We start from the raw sequence: 11,110 nt of genomic DNA on the forward strand, positions 1-11,110 counted from the left end.
TATTCAACACACTATTGTGAACAACCTTTTCCAAAATATACAAGCAAAAAAAAGCTATACATTCCAGCTGAAAAGGGCACATTTCGTCAACTTCTGAGTCATAGGATACACTATCATTAAAGAGTCTACCAGCAATTGTTTGATATGGAAAAAGGGTATACCTTTATATGTGAACTGAACATTATAATAGAAACCCTCTATATAGCCAGGTTATTATGTTCTCACAATATAAAGTATTTGATTTTTTTAATTCATGGTGTGTATGTTGAATAGAAAAATGAAGATCAATGTCTGATTGTACCACAAATATCATAGATACAGTTTGATCAGACCTAAGGAGTTTGGGGTTAGATTGCAGATAGCTAAGAAGTTAGACCCCCTGATATCTTGGTCCGAGAAAGATAGTTTTAGGTTAGATCAAGGTGTTGGGATAGGAATTACAGGTAAAATAGCGAGGGATCGCTGAACGACTACATGCGTTATCATACACATTTTATGTTCCCTAAGAACAATTTAGATCGATAAGAAACTGGCTTCCCACAGACCACTCAATACAAATATAAACAACATCATCCAACCCCTACTGATACACAGACACACAGACATCATCCTTGGAACAAACAACCTATTGAATCTCAGATTTTGACACATACAAGTGTATTGATTCAAAGTTACAAGTGATATGTGTGTACACATACAGTGCCTGCTTGGCAGGAATGTGTTGTTTATATTTGTAATGAGTGGTCTGTGGAAGCATGTTTCTTATCTCTCTATAAATTATTCTTAGGGAACATAAAATGTGCATGATATGCACAGTCGTTCGGTGATCCCTCGCTGTTTTACCTGTATACTGTCACACGGCCCTCACTTGCAAAGCTTCACCAGTTGAACGAGGGGGCACCATACTCGGGGATTGGACAAGCTGTCAGGTCAAAGCTAGACAATTTAGTGAAGGCTGTGAGGGCTCTAAGAGAATCTAACCTTCACACTAACCTTAGAAGTTTGTTTGATTTGGTTTACAATATTTACTTTGGAACACTGTTCTAACCTTACCCTATTACCAACTAAAATGACAATAACAATCACAAATTAATTAATTTTACATGCACACCAGGTCAACCATGTACACAATCATTGTGTGGTGAGAAATCTATACCCAAATTATTACATTAGCCTGTAAATAAAAACATATGCAGCTAGATTCCATTTTCCTCTATTTTGTACTAGTAATATGTGCATAAAAATTTCACTTTGCAAGTGATCGTTACAAACACCCAGAAACATAGAGCACCCCTATAGTCCTACAGCAGGGCTCATATTGTCAGGATTATGTTATGATTATGTACACAATTCAAAACCCAACAAAAAATAATTATTAGTACTTTAGACTTGGAGTATTTTTTTGAAACTATAAACTGTGAAGTGTTGTTTCCTAATATGTGATACAATAAACCTCTCTACCAAAATGCATCTAAATAGTGTCAATGGATCGAAACCATATGACTGTTTTTATCTTATGGGTGCAATAAATATGGCGTAATGGGGCTGTGGCTTGGAACCAAGGCGCTACGCCAAGCAACCTCCTATTATTATTAATAATAACTATTATCGTATAAAATAGGGAGTGTACACTATCATGTACTATTATCAGACAGACAAGTCGTTGCCTTTCTTAACCTGTAAAATTGCTTGAAAATTAACCACAGAGCACTTTTGTCAATATTTTTCACTACATCACATATCACAAAATGGCGGCCAGTCGGAACCGGGTTTGGTACACCTGTACTGGATCCCGACCTGGACACAGGGGCGTGTAATATTTCATAGATTGTTGTTTTCTTATTGCTTAGAATGTCACTTCTTAGGAAAATATCGTACGAATCTTGCTGCTACAAATGTATCAATCTCTATACTATGAAGAATGTAGGAATATATATTAATCAAAATGTTGTTATATTTAGTCTATAGACCTGGAAAACAACAATCTATGAAATACTACACGCCCCTGTGGACCTGGATATGCCTTAGGTATTTATAGTCTGGCAACAATACAATCACACAATGCAATGGGAGAACGAAATATTCATAGTTCGCCCGGTTAAATGTATCTAAAACATGTTTTGGAAAGGTAGGTTTGCCATTCATTCAAAATGAAATCGACATACACGTCAACAGATATGAGATAAACTAAGAATTCAGTATGGTAACGGTTACAACATGTCGATGTGTACTGTCACTGTCAATCTATGACTATCACGGTGTTAAACATTAAATTGGTTTAAAAATTAAATTAAAATGCAACTCTGATATCCAGTTAGATAACAGACACTCACAGATAGCAAAGGATACTCAGGAGCATTCGTTCCCATGGTTCCAACATGTATAAAGCCGTTACCAGGTTGTACTGAAGATACCAAAAAGAGAAGAAATCTCCCAAAGTTTTCATCGCTCCCATGGTGTGTGTTCCTGGGTACCGGTTCTTGTTTATGGCTTCTTCATCACAGCGCACGCGCAGTCTGAATGGGCGTCGTATTTGCATTAGACAAATTACATGTCTTTGAATCACTACGAGAGCTTTATAATGTACTTCTGATATCAGGGGTATGGAAAGGGTCATCCACAAAATGTTCTTGTTTCTATATTTCAAAATATTCATTTAGTATAAACTGAGAGAATAGTTTCTGAAGTACAACATAGTTTTAATAGTGGATGTTGTTTTTATATTATGCTGACTTTTACTTTGTTTTGTTTTTTATTGTAATATTAATATACATGTATATATGTATATATGTATGTATTGAATAGTAAAGAATTCTTTGTTGTTTCAAAGTCTATTCTGTTAACTTTTTACTACAAAAAAGAGGGGGTAAATTTGTACATGTAAAACGATGTATGCAGTGACTGAGAGAAGGAATAATAATTAAATTCAATAATTTATTTATTTATTTAGAGAAATAAACCTAGCTCCATTTACTTTTTTACCACACATTTTAACAGTTCTACTACGGGGCTATTTCCCTACTACACGTCTGAGCTACCGCCCCTTTTCGTTGTTTACCAACGCAACACCAACAGTTGTTTTTTTAGGTCAAAGTTACAGTGGAGTATTGAAAAAACGAACTAACAATATACATACATCACTTCCGGTTTCAGAAGGAGCCTCTTGTAAAGAGATATGTGTCTATGTTTTGTGTCGACATTTTTTCTCTCCAATCCCGTTTTTAAAGCTTATGTTGTAGCATAAACATTTCATTGGTTACTCACATAGCAAACAATCCAATTGGTTGAATAGGGTGACCAGAGTATCCCTGAAATTAGCGCAAGATGATGAACTCTGGCGGGAATAACTTGCCGGGTCAGCACGCAGTGCCTCAATATGTGCATAGCATGCCAACTGTTCATCAACAGCCAAGTTATATACAACAGACAACCCAGCCATCACAGTTGCAACCACATACACAGGTAAAACATTTTTTTACAATTTGTGCAGAATCACAGCTTGTTAATGAGGTGCTGCAGCATTTTTTACGTATATATAAAATGTAGAATATCATGTGTATAGTGAAATCCTGTGAATGAAAACAAGTTGAAGTGTTTGAAAACAAACCCAGTCTTTCTCTTTTTGAGAGTTCTTTGACCATTAAGTTGAATTGATAAGAAAGTCTTAACACATACTATGTATATGTATTATTTAGAGTGACATGGTGATATTTTTCATGTTGGTTAAAAATTGAAGTTTTTATTATTTTACACTGTATACACATGAATTTGATTACACCTATCCTTAGCTCTTTGAATGGCTTGATTTGCAATACACAAGCTGAGAAATTTTCAGAAATATGTTACTTTTGACTTTTGATATATAGTAGCATACAGTAAATTCAGTTTATCAATCTAAGGAATGTCTGAGGATAGAATGATGGGACTTCATATTTGATTTTGCCATGAGCATAAAAAGATATCTTGATGATATAAAGTAGGTGACATGAAGTGACTGTGTGTTACTCAGGTCTACCTGAATCCTCTTCATATAGACTTGGTCACTATGTACAAGTGAACCTTAACTCCCTTGTTTTCATAGACATGAAGTAATTCTTGCTGTACATCTTCATCTCTTACAGAGTACAACAGATGACCATCAACAGAGACAACAGAATGTACAGCCAAGTACATCATATAGTAGTGGTAATACCCCAATGTCTGTTACTCAGGGATTACCAGGGGCATCAGGTCTCTATCCCACAACACCAGCCCCTCCAATGACGCCTATGACACCAGCTACACCAGCTAGTGAATCAGCTGGCATTGTACCACAGTTACAGTAAGTACAGTATGATCTTTACCCTATGATGATTGGGTTATATTGTTTTGATCAGTTCTCTCCTTGCAGTGAGCCAGAGCCTATACAACTGTAAATAGTACAAAGAAATATTGTTGCACCAATTGAATGAAACATTCTTTCTTGACATTGATAGAGGTACTAGGTGGGCAAAATATTAAGCAGATTGTCAAGCAAAAGTACACAAATCTGATGAAAATATGACAATCTTATAGACATGCTACTGAGTAACTGTTGTCTATCGGAGTATGACTGGTTAACAAAAAATATTGGTATATAAATTACATCAGTCAGTGTAAATATGTAGTCAGAAGTCATAATGCCATAATACTCGGTATCTTGATCAGGCTATAGTTTTTACACTTCCCCAAAATAGTTGGTATGGTTGAGTCATGTTGGGGGTGGGGGTGGGGGGTGTGGGTGGTATATAAAGGAAAACAATTTGTTTTTAACACAATTTCTTACTGAGGGCAGACAGAACATTTCAAAATTACCCAAACCCTTGATAGTCTACAACTCTACTTGGAATATTCATAATTCAATTGGGAATGTATAAAGGGTGTTATGGTTTCTTCAAAATATTTCTTAGGCCTGGTTTCGCTCTCTTTAGATTCTACTATTTAGTTTGCATGTTGTTCTGGACAATCTCTGTCTTGTAAATACTTCAATGAAGCCATCTCAGATTAATATTCAGGAAACTTCTTGATTTACACCTGCAAGTCAGAAAACATACATTTCAATCATCTTCACAGGAATATTGTATCAACTGTCAATCTTGGCTGCAAGCTGGACCTTAAGAAAATAGCACTACATGCCAGAAATGCCGAATACAATCCAAAGGTAAATTATTGATGTCTTCATACACTACACATTATTTTTTACTGCCTCTGGGCTGTAATTTTCAAAAGTATGTTTCCGAAAGATGTGTCTGAATGTTACAATTCCTATCAGCACAAGATTTAGAATGAGATTGCGTACAATATATTCTTATCACAATATGAATAATACAAGATTCAGAATGAGATTGTGTACAATGTATTCTTATCCCAGTATGAATACCTAGACAAAGTCACCTTGTTGTTTTCATTAGTTAGTCCAATACAAGATTCAGAATGAGATTGTGTACAATGTATTCTTATCCCAGTATGAATACCTAGACAAAGTCACCTTGTTGTTTTTGTTAGTAAGTCCAATACAAGATTCAGAATGAGATTGTGTACAGTGTATTCTTATCCCAGTATGAATACCTAGACAAAGTCACCTTGTTGTTTTCAGTATTGAGTCCTGAAATAAGCAACTGATTTATGTATTTGTATGTCCATTCCTTCTTTTTTGGCAGAGATTTGCAGCTGTAATTATGAGAATACGAGATCCCCGTACCACAGCTTTGATCTTCAGTTCGGGTAAAATGGTTTGTACTGGAGCCAAGAGTGAAGATATGTCTAGACTTGCTGCCAGAAAATATGCCAGAGTTATACAAAAATTAGGGTTTCCTGTAAGTATTTTTGGACCAAGATTTTAAAAACTTGTTGTATTTAGAAAACTCTCAGTGAGAGTTATAAAATTTGTTTGGATTTATGATCAGCTGTTTTACTAAGGATTAGCCTAATTATAGATGTGTTGGTAGTAAACTTTTATAGTTTGGAAGACCGATAACAAAGGAAGAAAATCTGGTAAAATGTGTATGTAGATGTCCATACCATGTAGATGAAGTTTCCTTGTAAAACACCTCAGTCCTTGGAAACTGGGTAGATTTTACCTACTTACCACCCTACCAAGAAATATTGTTTCATCCACGCCCTATTACAGTCAGCATAGTTTTGTTTCACATCTCACTGTTGAATGAAATACTTAATGAAGGGATTCATCTGTTGAAAAAAAATGTAGAATTTGCATTCTACCAAATAGTCATTAGAGTTGTGTGTTTGACTGCTAACTTGTTGTACTTGCTACATAGAAATAACATAGAATTACAATCGTTATGTTTATTTCCATCTCGCAGGCAAAATTTTTAGATTTCAAAATTCAGAATATGGTGGGTAGCTGTGATGTGAAATTCCCTATCAGATTAGAAGGTTTAGTATTGACACATGGCCAGTTCTCAAGGTAAGTATTATCAGGATATAAACGACATCTCAAAATCAGTCAGAAAACTGGAAAAAAGTTGAAAAGAATGCATATTTTTGTTGCTCAGTGCTTAGGATTTGTAAAGTATATGATAAATATGATTTTGATATCATTTTGAAAGATTAAAAACATTTTGTTTATCTTTTTCAATATCTCTACACTGCATTGGTCAGAGTGTTATATTACATGGTTTAGAGACCACATTGGTATCCAGACTAATGCACTGTGTAGTCAAGTTTAGTATTTACTACATATGGAGATTATCATCTGTTACCAGACAGGTTATTGAACACTATGCTAGTAACATGTCAGTTGTTGAGATAAATTATATGTGAGTTCATTGCTTGTATTTAGTCCATGTTGTAATTTTTAATTTCTTGTAGCTATGAACCAGAATTGTTTCCTGGTCTTATATACAGAATGGTTAAACCTAGAATTGTGTTGTTAATCTTTGTATCGGGTAAAGTTGTGCTTACAGGTGAGTGTCACTTGCATCAACATAAACAAGGGATATTGGAATAATGATTCATGTGTACACTGCCAGTAGTAAGTCATGATGGACACATTGATCACTGAAAATATGGAAACACAGTAAAACAAAAAGTATTGTACTTACAACATTACAAATGAAAAAAGGAAATAAAGAAATAAAAAGATTTGAGTAAAGCCACTGGAAAAAAATTATTGTTTCAGATTTTAAGAAAAGTTAGATTTAGAAGTGGATCATTCCAGAGGATGAGCGCAAACTACACTGAAAGGAGAGTCCTTAGGGTATTCTTCTTTGCTTTGCAGGCTTGAACAAGGAGGTGAATGAAATAGATCATTCAAACTGATAAATAGTTGTTATTGTATGTGTTTACTTAGACTGTAAGATACCTCTTGTTGCTCCACCTTCACCTGCCTTCTCTGTCTCTGTGAAAGGGGTTGATCTATGTGTGAGGGCCCCCCGTCATGGCGTACCTTACAGACTAGTGTTTACTTACACCTCAATTTGAAGTTTAAGACTTCATTACAAAGGATTATTTACCATACCTGTATTTCTTGTTTCTTTTGCAGGTGCCAAAGTACGAACAGAGATCTATGAAGCTTTCCGTAACATCTATCCAATTTTGAAGGCATTCAAAAAATTATCATAGTTCTATATACCGGTACTGTTAATGTCATCATACCAGTCTTAAAATCGGTGATCTGTTTTTGACATCAGAACAGCTATAAAATCTATGATCAGTATTTTCATACGGTATGCACCCTGTCTGTATATAGCCAGGAAGGGTCTGTTACTCAAGACACAGAGCTGTTATTTTGTACTCTATATACTGTATGAACAAACAAACTGTGCAAAATAACACTCAGTTTAAGATTCTAAGGTTCAGAGACAATTTAGAATCTCTTATATATTGTTTTCTTGTACATAAACCAGTAAATACCTGGTATTGATTATGTTTTCACATGTTTACTTGCACTTAGGTTGAGTTATTTGATAATCTGAACCTGTATAATCTGACTCTGTACTGTTTTGTAATCTGGACTTTCCATACTCAGTGTTTCCAAAACGCAATGATGTATACTCTCGATGACTTGTTGAGTATATGAAGTATGTTTGCTGGTGTTTTTGTACATGTGTTTAAACAAGTATCATGTCAAATCTGCATATAACAGTTGTGTCATTCCATTTCAATCCAAACTAATTAACTGACATTTAACTTGAAGACAACTTTATTGTACAGTTCCATCACAATTTGATGACACTGTTATTGCATTTAGTGTGCATTTGTACACTTTATTTATCAACTTAATAAAACAGGCAGCAACACCTGTAACGTGTCACCATAATCATCCCTTTTTCCAGTTTCCTGTGGTTTTCTGTCAAACATTGGTCTACTTGAAAGAGGGAAAGAGTTTTGAATTCATATCGCAACCACAGATAATGTTACTCTGTTGAAAAGAGATCCTCAACATATGGAAAAGGGTCATGGAGAACATAACCAAACTATCATAGGTATAAGTTAATTTATTGATGTGTTTTGTTCAATTGAAAGTTTATATGTGATGTATTGCAATGTTTCATTTTTGAAAGCCGAGACACTGCCCATCATTATCTCATTTAAGAGAAGGGCTAGAGGCTATTTAGTAAATTGTATTTCATTATAAATGGCCTCCGTTTGTGATAATAGTTCATTTTTTGTAGTGAAAGAGATACTCATCAAAACGACACTTGGGTTTGTAACTGTCATGTAAACCTGGCTCTATTAAAGACTCTGATCTGTAAATGATTGTACATGTATATAACTGAACATTGAAGTCAGAGTGCTCTTTACAAGTGTGTATCACTCTACAGTATATCACTTGAACTGTTGTAGCAGCAAAATTCCTCACTGAAAACTAGTTGTCTTTTGAACTACTTTTAGATTATTTTAACACATACAAAGCACCAATGAATCTAGGAACAAAGTTATGTTAAGCATTATTAATTGACTCCTGTAAGGACACTGAGTGTCACTACTTTTTTTCAAAAATAAGACTTGGGGCACAGTCCCTCTATCACTGTGCTTGGGGTGACAAATACAAGACAACTGTTTTCTCTAGCTTTTACAGAACTGTACTGCAAACTGCTTGTATATTGATCATAAACCAGCTATGCTTATGTACTATGTAAGGCATTTGAAACCAGTTGATGATGTGTTTACACAAGCTGGTCATATTAATTAGCATAATGTTAATGTCATGGCAACAATTAGGAAAACCAAATAGAATGATCTGGAAGCCATTGTATAAATGACTTGGTCAAAATCACAACTTCAGTGGCATGATTTGGTCAGAATCACAATATATTACTAGTATGATTGGTCAAAATGACAGATTATCACTACATAGCTCTACTAAACTTTTAAAGATCCCTGTTGGATGCACTTATGTAACCACTCTGCTGCATGTTATTGAGGTCATGAGTGGTTACATAAGCAGAAACAATGGCAGATCTTTCAGACTAATTGCACTACTTGTTCAGGAATCTCTATACTGCATGATGCATGATGGCACAAATCAGCTGATGCCATTTACTGAAATTATTATTAAACCCATCATGTACCTTGTTATATGTATGCATTGCTTTACACAAAATGTGCTTTGATAGCAGACTTGAATTTCACAAAACTTAAAATGGAAATTCTACGTATGTTGTTTTCACAGTGCTTCAAAAAGTCATTTCCACATCACTCAAGATTTTGACCAGCTAAATATTTTGACTTTCTGGTAAGAAAGTTAGTCATGTAAAAAAAAAATAATATTCAGAAGTGAAGCGTTATGAATTTCATTGGTCAAGTGAAATGACCACACACTAAAGTTCACAGAGACTATGTATCCTAAAGATTTTTTGTTTCAGTCAGAAGTGTTGATTTTCTGCAGTTTTCAAGACTGTTTGAGAAAAGTTTAAATGTTGCTTTTTTTCAGAACAGAAAGCTTTTTATATAGAGGAAAAACAATATTTTTGAAAACTCATTTTTTTTGGTTTGGAATACTGAATTTTTGAATAATTTTCAGTGTCAAATAAATATTTCATTTCCATTGCACTTCATGGTGTGTATTTGTTATTACTTGATATTGTGCTATGCAATGTTAAAAACATTCTTTGTGGTGGGAGTATAAGTTTCAATATGACCAGGGATATATAGACATGTCTGATATGACAACCCCATTGCATAGCTTATTGTGTTTTCTGTTAAATCATTCACCCCCTCCACCACCCCACTCTGTTCAATCATTCCCCCTCAACCACCCCCACTCCTCCCACTACAACATAATGGTCATTGTTATGATCATTATGGTATTATCTTGGCAGAACATGTTTGTTGTTTGTTTTGTTCTTTAAAAAAAATAATAACTGGCCAGTTGCAAATCAACTTATTAGAATTCAGAATATGTTCTTGCTTCCAATTAAATCATGACAGTGTCCTTGGTATGAAGCAGTGTGACATAAATGGCATTAGACAAGGTTTGACCAAACCAAATACAATTATTATGAGGACAAATCATTACATATCCCGTGTTCCAAGTTCACAGCTACAGAGTAGATTGCCAAGTTAAACTAGCCTATCAGTCTATATACAGTTGTCGCAATAAACTAAAACTTTAGAATGCTAACTTATGTGTTGTTAGGATGGAACCTTTACTGGGCTCTTGTACAAGATATTTTTTGAAATGCCAATAGACCTGACTTGCACTGACAGTTGCTCAAATAACATTGACAAGAAGAAAAAGGATGAAAATGTGACTAGATGGAAAGGGAACTGTATAATGTCTTAGTATTTTTGTTGTGTGTATGTACATTTATCAATTTATGATATTTACCACTAAAATTATTAGAAATTTGGAGCTGTATATTGTGTGTTGATACTTGAAAAAAAAAAACATTTAAAAAAAATAATATTGAGTGCAATTTGCATTTTACATGCATATATAAAATATTAGCGGTCTATTGAGTGTTTATGTGCTTAGTTAAATATGTACGACAGAGGTGGTCAATTTGGGTAAATCCCAGTACTAGCCAGTAAATATCAAACGTATACCTATAAACTTGGTCTTGCCCTCGAGTGACCTTTTGTACGACTCCCGTGATGCAACAGTTCATAACAAATTTACCGTAAT

At 34.6% G+C, this 11,110-nt stretch overlaps 1 protein-coding gene across 1 annotated transcript; it reads left to right on the forward strand.

Annotated features, from left to right (window-relative positions):
* The first annotated feature begins 3,155 nt into the window (after positions 1–3,155).
* LOC144447396 (uncharacterized) lies at positions 3,156–9,935 on the forward strand. The gene is made up of 7 exons (XM_078137409.1): positions 3,156–3,462; positions 4,122–4,321; positions 5,092–5,179; positions 5,679–5,834; positions 6,342–6,445; positions 6,850–6,944; positions 7,523–9,935. The coding sequence occupies exons 1-7, from the start codon at positions 3,325–3,327 to the stop codon at positions 7,600–7,602; spliced, it is 861 nt and encodes a 286-aa protein (XP_077993535.1). The 5' UTR covers positions 3,156–3,324; the 3' UTR covers positions 7,603–9,935.
* Positions 9,936–11,110: the final 1,175 nt, after the last annotated feature.

The sequence above is a fragment of the Glandiceps talaboti genome, chromosome 2 (assembly GCF_964340395.1).
Source record: "Glandiceps talaboti chromosome 2, keGlaTala1.1, whole genome shotgun sequence".
NCBI classification, from domain to species: Eukaryota; Metazoa; Hemichordata; class Enteropneusta; family Spengelidae; genus Glandiceps; species Glandiceps talaboti.

Bases quoted from the DNA above. Each gene is read 5' to 3' on its own strand.
- LOC144447396 (XM_078137409.1), top strand. From the start codon at position 3,325: ATGATGAACTCTGGCGGGAATAACTTGCCGGGTCAGCACGCAGTGCCT. The intron at 5,180-5,678 runs GTAAATTATTGA...CTTTTTTGGCAG, and splicing joins ATGCCGAATACAATCCAAAG to AGATTTGCAGCTGTAATTAT. The intron at 5,835-6,341 runs GTAAGTATTTTT...TCCATCTCGCAG, and splicing joins TACAAAAATTAGGGTTTCCT to GCAAAATTTTTAGATTTCAA.